Below are 13,023 nucleotides of genomic sequence, written 5' to 3'. Positions count from 1 at the left end.
CTTTGGGCATAGCAGGAACTCAATAGATGCTCGTAGAATCCCGAGTCAGATAAACAACTTTCTTTTCTTTTTTTTTTTTTTTTTCCTTTTTTTGTCTTTTTTCGTGACCGGCAACGGATCGCAACCCGATGTGTCGCGCCCGTACCGGACCGGGACCAGCAACAGGATCGCAACCCTTGGTGTTGCGCCCGCACCTCGCTCAGCCAGTGAGCGGCCGGTCTGTATGTGGGATCTGAACCCTCAGTGGGAGCGCCGCCGCGCTCCCAAGCGGCGCACTGTAGCAGTGCGCCACCGGGCCGGCCCCAGGATAAACAACTTTCTGACCGCCTTTTCTGAGGGAGTCTCTCCCCACTGTCCCCACTGCCCATTAGGAGGTAATCAAGAGCTGACTCTGAATCACAGGGAGCTGAGAGCTAGAGGGCTCTTGACACGTGGGAAGAACGAGGCCAGATGGGTTAAATGACTTGCCAAGGTCACTCTCTCTTAAGAGGCCGGGCAAAGAAATGTCTTGGGACTCGAGTCTTTGGAAAGAAAGAAGAGAAGCAGAAACAGCTCCATGCTGGCTACGAGCATGGGCTTTGGACTCAGACAGGTCCAGAGGTGCTTGCCATCTCTGACATTTACTATCTGGGTGACAGTGGGCAGGGAATGTCACCCCTTTGTATCTCAGTTTCCTCATTTCTAATTTATCACTCCATAGAGTTATAAGGTTTACATGAAATTAAATGAAATCACACCTGTACCACTTGGTTCATGGTAGGTGAACAGTAGTGTTTTTTAATGTACTATTCCAGAAGCATTCCTCTTCTATCACTAGAGGACTCTCCAGTCTGTACCTGTCCTGCAGACCCAAAAGAGGGTGACTAAGGGGGAAGGAAGGATCTGGGCAGTGATCAGTACCTGCTGCGTCTCTTCTCTCCCCGCCCCCTCCTGCTTGCCCAGGCCCTATATGCAACTTACTGCCACACACGAGCTCTCTGTACATGGCTTCATAGAGACAGCCACAGGGTCCCCGTCCATGTTCCCCCACAATGAGGAGCTCTCTAAGACCAAGAACTGGGTTTTATTCATTCAGGTAGCCCTGGCTGCCAGCAACAGAGCAGGTCCAGAGGAAAGGCCCAGCATGAGTTTGCTGGATTTCCAGTGGACATCTGCTAAGTGTGTGCTCTGGGCCCACAGTAAGGGTTAACACATTGGAGCAAGAGTTTTCTGGAAGGCAGGGCCCAGGCTGGATTTGAAAGGCAGGACAGGACTGGATAAGCAGTTCCCACCCAAAAGAATGCTGCCCGGGGCCGAGCCCGTGGCGCACTCAGGAGAGTGCAGCGCTGGGAGTGCAGCAGCGCTCCCGCCGTGGGTTCGGATCCTATATAGGGATGACCGGTGCGCTCACAGCGTTCACAGGACAAAAAAAAAAAAAAAAAAAAAAGAATGCTGCCCGTAGGCCTGGCCACCCACCTGTACTGTCATCATAGACCACGGTCGCTGACCGCCACTTGAGGTACTGGACAAGGTCAAGGATGGCGTGGCTGAGAGAGGCGTAGTCAGGGTAGAGGTTCACGTAGAAGGTGTCTTTGTTGTCCAGCGGGTGGTGCTTCCAGCGAAGCTGGATGTGGGGCACCTCCAGGGCATTACAGATAGACTGGACGGCATTGGTGCAGGAGCCCTGCGATGGCCCAAAGATCGCCACCACGCCCAGAGCCAGCTGGTCACAGGCTGCAACAGAAGGAAGGGCGGCACAGGGGTCAGCGCTGGGGCTGTGGGCATGGGGGTGGGGAGGAGCAGTGATTCTGAGTGATCCCATAAACAGGTAGGAAAAGCAGCACCTGGAACGCTCTGAGGGTGGACGACTGATGATCTCTCTTTTTCCTCATCTGAAAAACGGGGTTTCTTATAGTCCTTACCTCATGTGATCATCGGAAGCTCGAACAAGGTACAAGACCAGAGCACAGCGCCTGGTCCTCAGGAAGCACTCATGACATACAAATCGTTGCTACTTTGATGCTATCAACATCGTGATTAGCATCACCAGCTCTGTGCCAGCTCCTGTCCTGGGGGCGGATCTTAAGAAACAAACAGGAATCAAACATCTACTGACTGACTACAAACATCTTAAATATCAATATCCAGCCCTGAAATCTGCTTTGTACCTCTCACCTTTCTCTCAGCATCACCATTTGGGCACCTAAGAAGCATTTCAGACCTATTGTATCCATAAGTGACCTCCCGGCCTCCCCCATCTCGGTGGTCCCAGGCTCTTACGCCAGAAACCCTGGCTTTGTCTTGACGCCTCTCATTCTCTCATATCCCACATCCCGACCCAGCAGTAACTCCTGATGCTTCACCTTCAAAGTATATCACAATCTGACCACTTCTTGCCGTTCCTACACCCCATTACCAGCCTGGTCCAAGTCACCATCATCTTCCACATGGATTATTGCAGAAGCTCCCTCAGTCATGCTCCCCACCATCTATGCAGCACTTAGCAGCTGGAGGGAGCCTTTCATGACATAAGGTGGATTACGTCATTCCTTTGCTCTGAGGGCTCCCATCTCACTCAGTGTAAAAGCCGAAGTCCTTACAGTGGCCAAAGTGGCCCTACTTGTGGCAGCTCCTCCCCACCCTTTCCCCTTCACCACCACCATTACTTTCCTGACTTCGTCTCCTGTCCTTCTCTCTCTCCCTCCCAGCACTCAAGCCCCACTGACTTCCATGATGTTCTTCAAACACACTTTGCACACTCCTGCCTCAGGGCCTTTGCACTTGCTGTCCTCTCTGGCTGGAATGTCCTTCCCTCAGATATTCACCCCCCTCCCTTTCAGGTCTCTGCATCAGCCTGCATGTCTTAGGGAGGCCATCACTGCCCAATTTATAATAGCAACCCCTATCCCGCCACCCCACTTCTTTCTGTCCTGATTAAATGACCACTGATGTCTCATTCATTCACTGACTTTCTCCTCCCACTAGAACCTAAGCTCCAAAGAGGCAAGGGCTTGGTCTGCATTGTTTGTTGCTCTATCCACAATGCTTAATCAACATCCAAATGTTGAATGAATGCTGAATCCCCGCCTTCAAACAGTTCCCGTTCTTGGGGGAGGCCCAAGGGCTTGGGCAGGAGAGACAGCAGATGCTTCCCGCTGCACTGGAGTGGTCATGGCAGGGCATCAAATGAGCAGACCCAGGGCAGCTGTGGCTCAAGGGGGGGGGGGTTGGCCTAAAAGTTCCACAAAAAGGGGGCCATTCTGGGGGGGAGGGCTCCCCAGGAGCCATTCCCCTTTCTTCCTGCAACTGTTCTAATTTTCCTTGGGGCTCCACCCCCTTTCCACTCTCAGTCCATAGGGGCAGAGCATGCAACTTACACCCAGGCCAACCACCAGCTGATCACCCCCAGTCCACAGCCACTGGCTTAGAGGATGGTCATGTGATCAGCCAGAGCCAATGGGACACCCTAAGACCTCTCTGACTGAGAAAGGGGCACTTTCCCTCTTTAGCTGAACCCGGGGTTCTGGAGCTGCAGTAGCCATCTGTGCTCACAAAGAGCGGTGCTTGTCTGTGAACAGTCAGTGTGCAGGTCAGCAGAGGCAAGAGAGAGAAACATGAGCTCGATCAAGTGAAACACCAGCCTTTGTTTACATGAACCAATATAGTCTCTCTTTTCATTTAAGCCATTTAGGTTTTGGTTTTCTGCCATTTGCAACCATCTGAGATCCATCGATAGGGCATGAGCAAACTCACTGGTCCCTGGTCATGGGAATGATACCACAGGCATACATATGAACACGTGAGGCACGTGGGAGGAGGCAAGATGGATACACTGTGGATTCAGACACGGCTGGCTGCCCCAAGGGCCTCTGGGAATGACCTACTGGGCACAGGCCTATTCCTGAGACTTGCAGGGCCCAGGGCCAGAGTATAAATGGAACCCACTTTCCATGTGGCTAAATATTTAAACATCCCAAGTCAAGCTAACGAATTGTTAAATAAAGCATGTCTTTTTTCTCCTGCCTTGACAAATATACCCTCATAACAGTCTGGAAAGTCAAGTGAGAATGGAGACTTCTTGAACACAGTGACATGGGGAGTGGTGGTCCCCAGCAACACCCCCCCCCGCCCCTCTCTCTTTTACTACTGGCTCCATCCTGAACCACAGGGGCCTTGCACTCTCCATGTGGACACCCCGGCCCTTATGTCCAAGCACTTTCCCACCCCCTGCAAACAGCTGGTCCTCGGTCACCCCTAGGGCCTAAGAGTGTGCATCCTGGAGGTATGGCTCTCCCTCTGGAGGGTAGATACAGGGAAGAGGCTCCTACAGGCCTGGAAGTGGGCTCAAGTCCAGTTGGGAAGGAAATTCAAGATTCTAGAAACCGAGAGCAAAGTCTAGAAGGGCAGGGCACAGGTTTCTAGTAGTCAAGTCCCCTTGGTCACAACGACTTCTTGTCCTGGGAGAAGAGGTGGTGATGTTGGCATTGATAAGATTGGTGATGATGATGTTAATGCCAGGACAGTAACAGTGATGGTGACAGGGGGAGTGACAATGGTGATGGTGGGGCTGATGAGATTGGTCATGATGAAGATGTTGATGCCAGGACAGTAACAGTGATGATGACAGTAGGAGTGACAATGGTGATGTTGGCGTTGATGAGATTGGTGACGATGAAGATGTTAATGCCATGACAGTAATGATGATGATGACAGTGGGAGTGACAATGGTGATGTTGGCGTTGATGAGCTTGGTGACGATGAAGATGTTGATGCCAGGACAGTAACAGTGATGGTGACAGGGGGAGTGACAATGGTGATGGTGGGGCTGATGAGATTGGTCATGATGAAGATGCTGCTGTCATGGCAGTGATGGAGATGATGATGGTAGGGTGGTGAGGGTGGTGCTGATACAGTTAAGAGTGGAGGAGATACCACTGTTGATGGTGATGACAGTGATTGTGGTGCTGGTGGGTGTACTGGTGTTGACAGTAGTCACAATGTTGGTGATATGAGGAGGGTGACGACAACCAACTGGGTTTCATTCTGCCAGTGATGCAGTGATTAGACCTCACTGCTGAGCAGCAGGAGGCATCGTTTTCTTTGCCCTTGACTTGTTTCTTCTCCTTGGCCTCTCTCCACGTCCCTTTTCCTGCCCCCTCCATGTTCTTTCCACCCTCTCAGGACCTTCCAGCATGGGAGAACACTGCTGCTCCAAAGGGACTAGTGCAGGGGTTATAGCAGCAGCAGCGGCTTTACCTCCAGATGTTTCCAGGGCAGCAGCCAACCCCTGTTCTGGCAGCCCTGAGCAGACGCTGCAGTAATTACATTATTTGTGGATTCAATTTTGAATCCATTTTCTGGTCATTTTGCAGTAACTCAGTGGTTCATAGTCATAGCAGGAGTCCACACAGCCTGAATGCAGCCCCCATCCTTCCTTTCCATGGCAATTGTAGTTAACGGCAAAAATTATCTTAGCTGATTTGTTTCTTAAAGGGAATTGAGCAGCCCAGAGAATAAGTGAAGGCAGAGGAGCCTGGGGAGGACCAGGTCGATCCCAGACCCACTCTGGCCAGGCTTGGAAAACACAGACACTCTCTGGGTTGCTGGTTCATGTGCTGCCTGGCAGTCTCTCATCTTTTAATTTTCCACAAAACATTTAAAAATAAAGGCAATAAGTATAAGTCTCTTTTAATGGGGAAAGGCCTCCTAAGCCTCATGCAGGGGAAAGGATTAACTCAACCAGAGCTGGTGGGGCAGGCGGTGCCATGTCCTGTGCCTCTGTGTCTCCTCACCCCAAACACCCGAGGTGGCTGCAGCCAGCTGGTGGGGAAGGGAGCAGTGACAGGAACTTCCATCTAGTAAAAATGAATTATCACTGGATTAATTAGAATGAGGTCCAAGTCCATGGCCCTGGAAGAGTCCTAAAGATGCTCCTGAGGAAGGCAGTTTAAAAAAAAACAAAGGTCGAAAGAAAAAAATGAAGATCATAGGAAGAGGGGGCACCCCAAGGGATGGAGGGTGCCAGATGGAGAAATGACCCAACAGCACAAATGCCTCCAGGGCCAGCAGTGGCGATTCCAACCACAGCAGAAGGAGGGTATCTCAGGCGTGCTATCAGAGGGACATTGAGGGAGAGTGGTGCAGAGAGGTGCCACTTAATTTTTTTATTGAGATATGATATAATACAGTAAAGTGCATTAAACTTAAGCACGTGAACTTTTATGCATTTTTACATATAATTGCACCTTTTTATCATGCACTCCGTAGATCAAGATATAGAACGTTTCCAACACCCAAGAAGATTCTCTCTTGCCCCTTTCAGTATCCACTGCAAACTACTCCCTCCCCGCAAATTAACCACTTTTCTTTCACTCAACATTATGTCTGTGAGCTTCATCCATGAGGTTGTGTTTTTCTGCGAGAGTTTCTTCTTTTTTATTGCTGATTAAAATTTCATTGTATAACCATACCTCAATCTATCCATTCTCGAGCTGAAGGACCCTTCATTTATTTCTGACTTCTGGTTAGTATCATTAGAGTGGCTGGGAACACTCTTAATAAGCACAAGCTTAATAGATACTGCCAAACCATTTTCCTGAGAAGTTAAACATTTCACTCTCACCAGCACCATATAGAAAAAATAAACCTCAACCCTTACCTTCCACCATATACAGAAAATCAATCTGTGATAGATCACAGAGCTAACTATGAAAGACAAAACAATAGAGTTTCTAGAAGAAAACATAGGAGAATATCTTTATAACCTTCGGATAGACAAAGACTTCTTAAACAGAATACAAGACATGAACCATAGTGGAAAATATTGATAAGTTGGACTTTTTGGACTTTAAATTTAAAAACTTTGCTCCTCTAAAGAGAGTGTAAAGGCAGACCCACTTGTGCTGATAACACCAAAGTCTGGGGTTCCATCCCTGTACAGGCCAGCTGCCAAAAAAAAAAAAAAAAAAAAAAAAAAGCAAGCCCATGTGCAAAGAATGTGTGTGTGTGTGTGTGTGTGTAATATATGTATATGGAATAAATATATGGAATATATGTATTTCCTTGCATATGGGGATATATATGTATCTCCAACAAAAAACTCTCATCCAGAATATATGAAGGACTCCTGCAAATTAACAAGAAAATAACAAGCAACTCAATTTTTAAAAAATAGTTGAAAGGCTCAAAAAGGCACTCCAAGAAAGAGCATATTCAAATGACCTATTAGCATAAGAAAATATGCTCAACATCCCTAATCATCAGGAAAATACAGATAAAACCACAATGAGACACCCACTATATAAACCACCAGAATGGCCAAAATTAAAAAAAATAAAACCGATTGCCAAGTGTTAGTGAAGATGCAGAGCTCAGCTCTCAGACATGGCTGGAGCAGGTGCAAGTTGGTGCAACCACTTTGGAAAACCGTTTGGCTGAACAGATGCACATTCTAGGACCCCCACACTTCTGCTCCTAAGTATGTGCCCAACAAAAATGAGCATAGACGTGCATCAGAAGACATCTACTAGCAGCACTGCATGGAATAGCCCAAATGGAAAAAGCTCAAAGGTGCAACAAAAGTAAAAAGGATTTTAAAAAACTGGTATTTTGGGCCGGCCTGGTGGCGCACTGGAGAGTGCGCTGCTTGGGAGTGTGGCGGTGCTCCCGCCGAGGGTTTGGATCCCATGTGGAGACCAGTTCCCGCTCACTGGCTGAGCGCGGTGCGGGCGCAACACCGAGGGTTGCGATCCTGTTGCCGGTCAGTAAAAAAGACAAAAAGGAAAAAAAAAACTGGTATTTTCATATAATGGAACACTATACATCAACGAAGAACAATGGACTACTGCTACCTGCAACAACTTAGATGACTCTCACAGACACACTGCAGAGCAAAAGAAGCAAGGCTCGAAAGGGTAGACACTGGATGATTCTATTTACATTAAGTCCCAAAACAAGCAAAACCAGTGTATGGCACCAGCAGTCAGAACCATTGTGACCCTGGTGGGTAATGACTGGGGAGGACCTGAGGGAGGCTTCTGAAGGGCTTGCAAGGTCAATATCTTGGACTGGGTGGTAGTTACATTTTTCTTGAGCTAGCTTGGGTAGGTTCCTGCTTCTTATAACCACTTCTTGACCAAGCCAAGGCTCCAACGTCCCTTTCCTATATTATCTCCTGTAACTCCTGGCCCAGCATCTATTGCTTCAGCCACACTAGATGTAAGTTCCATGATGGCAGAGACTGGCCACCTCTGCCTTGCTCACCTTGGGGTCCCCAACAACTGGCACACAGTGGGTGTTGAACAAAGAATTTTCAGATGCATAAATTCACCTCCTTCAAATAACTTGCATTTTCTACTTGAGTTTCTGCCTTACCCTTTGCCTCACCCTTTCCCACTATCTTTCAAAGCCCAACTCAAACCTCTCCTCCTCCAAGAAGCCCTCCTGCTTGTGCTACAGCACTCATGTGGCTCTCTCCCATTCCTGGTTGTTCTAGCTATTGGTCCTATGTCCTAGCTTCCTACTCCCTTGGGCATGACCTGTAAAGGGCAGGGCCTTATCTCCTGAAGGGATCATAAGGAGCAATTTTTGTTAAGTGAGCCTGATACACTGGAAATCCATTCATTCTTTTATTTGTGTATCCAACCAAACCACTAATACTGATGCTGTGCCTCCCGTGGGCCAGGCCCATGCTAGGTTCTACAGTGGAGTGCTGAGAAGGCAACAGGGCTTACAGTCTAATGGATGAGATGGACAATGATAACACACCACATCATCTCTCTCTCTCTCACACACACATGCATACACACACACTCACGCACACACAAAAGGGTCAGGGTTGTGAAAGAAAAGTCCAGAGTATTATAAGGTGGAAGCAAGGAGACCTGATCTCGTCTGGGGGCTTGGGGAGGGCTTTCCTGAGAATCAGAAGTTTGAAAGGAGAAGGATGAGATAGACAGACAAGGGGCAGGGCAAGGGGTGCGCTGGGGAAAAGGAACTGCAAGCAGAGGGAACAGCATGTGAAAAAGTACTGAGGGGGAGGACACGGGGCACCCTAAGGATAACGGCTTCTGGGTATAATCCAGAGGCTAAAGGAGCGAGTGGCACAGATGTAGCTGGAAGGTCAGGTTGGGCTGGACTGGACAGACCCCCATGGGCTCTGATGATGATTTGGAGAAAGAAGGGTGGGATGCGCCATCCAAGGTTTTAAGCTAACAAGTCACGTGATCTGGTGTACGGGGTAGGGGCTGTTGCTTTGATCAGGAAAGCCCAGGGCTGGACTCCAGGAGCTAGGGGTTTCTGTCTTGGGCCTGCTCACTGACAAAGTGGCATTTCTGCACAGGGACTGTAAGGTCCTGGAGGAAGTGCCTCTGGGAAGGATCTGCCTTGGGCTACCTGCCTGGCTGGGGAAGGTCCCTGAGCTGAATTGCAGGTGTTCACTAGGGAGTCACTATATTATTTGAGTGATTTTTAGAAAAATTGCATAGAAGACCCAGCCTAGTTCTTAGGGGTGGCTGTACCCACGTGGGCCTTAGTGCTTTGACTCCAGGCATTTGTTCTGTGTCCTGACCTTTTTACTGAGCAGTTTGGTTGAGTTCAGTCATTTTCCAACTGGACAAGGCTGGGTAGAGGGTGTCAGCATAGCTCTCTGCAGGGAGGTGGATACTTCACTGCACAGTGCTGGCTGCAGGGCATGCTGGGAAGGGCAGGGAGGACACACGAGGGAGGGGGGCAGGCCAGCCCAGGGAAACACAGATGGGTAAAGGACCGCTCCTGGGGCTAAACCTGGGTGGTGTGCCTCTAGTCTGTCTGCAGGTTGGCTCTGAGATTCCAAAACAGCAGTAACTGTGTTCAATATCAGGGATCCTCTGACTTTCAGTGCACAAGGCAAGGAGGAGCAGGTGGGTACAGAGGGACCAGCCATGGGAAAGTGCCTGTAGGAGTCAGGCCTTGGAAGTGATGGCTCAGCATGTGGAGGACAAGGCAGCCAAGCGTAATAAGAGCAAGGACCTTATACGCAAAGACCTTAGACATTGTTCTAAGAACGTCACAGAGATGCGCTCATTTTGTAGATGAGGAAACTGAGGCATGGAGTATTTTGTCCAAGGTCACACAACTAATATCAGCGTTGCCAAGATGCAAGTCCAGGCAGTCTGGCTCCAGGCCTATGCTATGCTGCTTTTCTGTGCTAAGATGTTTATTCACAATGGGGTTCAGAAAACAGCCAGCAGCAGGCAGCACCTCGGCAGGTCTGTCCCTGGGAGCCCAGGAGATCAAGGGTCCTGGCTGGGGAGAAAGGTGCTCTTGATTAGATACTGGATACCCTTAGAAAGACAAGAGTCCCGTGTGGATGGGCTTCAATCTTCCCAAAGTGCGTGGGTGACACTGTGAGGAGCTAAGCTCAGCTGACAGGGGTGCTGGGCAATGATGCTCAGGCTCCCATGCCCCATACTCACCCATTCATTCATTTATTCGACAATCATTTCAAGGAGCACTTACTATACGCCCGTCTCTTAGGTGCCTGGCGGTAGGTATATCACTTAACAAGAGAGAGCCTTCCATTCAGTGTTTTGGGGAGAAGGGGAAGGATGTCAAACACACACAATTTTTTAACTACAAATTGTGATAAGGGCCTTGAAGGAGCAAAGCAGGGGGCTGCGAAAGGATGTTATAGGAAGGATGACCTAGTCTTCTTCGGAATGAGATTCCTGCACCTCAGTTTTTAAACAGTCATATGGAACTCTAGGGTTCTATGGAAGTTATTTCCAGAGTTATTTAAACCTTTAAATTGAATTTGAATATATACACTATATTTTTAAAAAACAGTAACAAAAAAAGCACATGTGTATACTCAAATGTGCTATATACCACATTGGAAACTGCTAGGTCATTCAGGTATTGACAGGTTAACTTTGTGTGTGTATATGAGGACCCCGGAATAATGTTCTCCAGTCCTTTCTGTGCAGTCACTGGAGCTTATTTTAAATGTGTCTACTAATTAGGAAGGATGCAGCATAATATGTGTCTTATTTTATTTTTAAAAATTCAAGTGTGGCAGTGGCGTATTAGACTTGCCGAGGGAGAGAACAGACCTCAGGTTGCTGGGGGTGGCAGCGGGGGGTGGTGGTGCATGAGAGGGGTGTCAGGGAGAGGTTGGGGGAGGGAAACCAGGAATAACTGCAATCTGAGGTGGTGGACACGTTGATAGTATTGATCTGATCGCCACAACTTGGGCACAGGTGCTGATGCTCTGTGCCCTGTGAATTATGTATAATCAATAAAAATAAAAAATAAAAAAAATTTAAAGAAGAATATGCCACAAAGAATAAAATAAAAATAAAAATTCAGGTGTAAGAAAACTGTTTAACTAGATTTACTACAACTTATTTTTATGAATTATGATTTTCTTGTTATTATGCTGTGAAAACAAAATATAGAAACATATTGAATACTGTAGCCAATGCCAGACTTCGAGTGACATCCATAGCCTCTGGGGTCAAATTGTTATAGCCATGGAAGCAGCTTCATTGTTTTTATTAAGTCTTTTTATGGCAAGTGAATGCTGCATGTTTGAACTTATACATTATCTATTTTACATATATTTTATTTATTCTTTTTTTGCAGCTGGCCAGTCTGCGGATCCAAACTCCTTGACCTTGGTGTTATCACACTGTACTCTAACCAACTGAGCTAACCGGCAGCCACTATTTTATATATATATCTTAAATATTGATATTCTGGGTAGGATTTCAATGAAAGAAGAAACAAGGTTGAAAATGCCCACTTTGGTTCAGAGGTGTTGGAGGCCTGGGCTGGCCTCCTTCCTGCTAACCCCTGCCCCCCATCTTAGGCCCCAGCCTCTCATTGCCCGTCCTCCCCACCCCTCACCTCCCCCACCCCATGGCCTCTCATCCCTCACAGCCTCTGATAGTGGCCTGGGAATTCTCAATAGACAACCCAGCGCTCCTGGGGGATGACACAGCTTGAACCGAACCGGGACTGAGGCAGGTCCCCAAACCAGGCAGAAAAGTCTCCAAGCTGCAAACCCACCCAGAGCTCCAGCCAGTTACCCAGGGCCCCTCCCCAGGCTGGGAAGGGAAGAGAGTCTGGGGCTGCACACTCACCCTTCTTGGTAGCCTCGAAGCTGTCATGGAAGTGAATCCTCTGGATGTCATAGGTCAAGGTGGTGTTGGGCAGCAGAGTCCTATTCCTGTTGATGATGTTGGCAGAAAATCGAAAGGCGTGCTCCTCCGCATTCATGACCTGGGCGTTGGGGCCGTCTGCGTACTCAAAGATCCCTCCTGTGAGAGATGGGCAGAACTGAGCGTGGCGGGGAGGAGGGACGGGGCTCTGGCAAAGATGCTTGGCTCAGATGACTTTACAGACAAGATTTCCCCCCAAAATGTTCAATAATATCCTAGATAATTGCCATACACAGAAATTGTGCTAGAGCTTAAGAAATATGAAAATCCTCCCAGTTCATTTCACTCAGCTAGCAAATTCCTGATCATAGCCTGACAGGGCCAAAAGAAGATTACCACTCACTAGTATTGCTATGAAAATTCTCAATAGCGTTCTGGCAAGTAGAATCTACCAGAATATTACAAGGATAACATACTGTGGCCACATAGAGTTTTATTCCAGGAATGTAGGACTGGCTCTATATAAAGAAATTTATGCCTATCATTCCATCATCTCAATTGTTCAAAGGAGAAAAACAAAACCCATATGATCAACTCACAAAATGCAAGAGATCCAATATCTATTGCTGTTAAGAATGCTTAATAAAATAGCACCAGAAAAGACACTTCCTTGAAGCATGTTGAGCTCAAATCAGCCTTTAATATCACACTTATGGTGAAACAGTAGAGGCTGTCTCATGAAAGAAAAAAAAAAAACAAAGACAGGAGTGAGGATTCATATCATTACCATTAACCAATGAAACAAGAAAGAAAAGGAATTTAGAGGCACAAACTTTGAGAAGCAATAAATTCTTATTTGCAAATGATATAAATCCCCTCCCAAAACCCTTAAAATAATCACAAA

The 13,023-nt window shown here is 47.7% G+C and overlaps 1 protein-coding gene across 1 annotated transcript in view; it reads right to left on the bottom strand.

Annotated features, from left to right (window-relative positions):
- Positions 1-12,273, bottom strand: part of GRIK3 (glutamate receptor, ionotropic, kainate 3) — a 101,443-nt gene extending 89,170 nt beyond the window's left edge. The window contains exons 1-2 of the mRNA XM_008589238.1: positions 12,102-12,273; positions 1,456-1,713 (exon numbers count right to left, since the gene is read on the bottom strand). Of these exons, the coding sequence (XP_008587460.1) occupies positions 1,456-1,713; positions 12,102-12,237 (394 nt within the window). The 5' untranslated portion in view covers positions 12,238-12,273. The remainder of the gene's footprint in view (positions 1-1,455; positions 1,714-12,101) is intronic.
- Between the last annotated feature and the right edge of the window lie 750 nt (positions 12,274-13,023).

Source organism: Galeopterus variegatus, unplaced genomic scaffold (genome assembly GCF_000696425.1).
Source record: "Galeopterus variegatus unplaced genomic scaffold, G_variegatus-3.0.2 Scaffold5322, whole genome shotgun sequence".
NCBI classification, from domain to species: domain Eukaryota; kingdom Metazoa; phylum Chordata; class Mammalia; order Dermoptera; family Cynocephalidae; genus Galeopterus; species Galeopterus variegatus.
The sequence above is the reverse complement of the archived record's forward strand: the minus strand, read 5'-3'. Positions and strand labels throughout refer to the sequence as shown.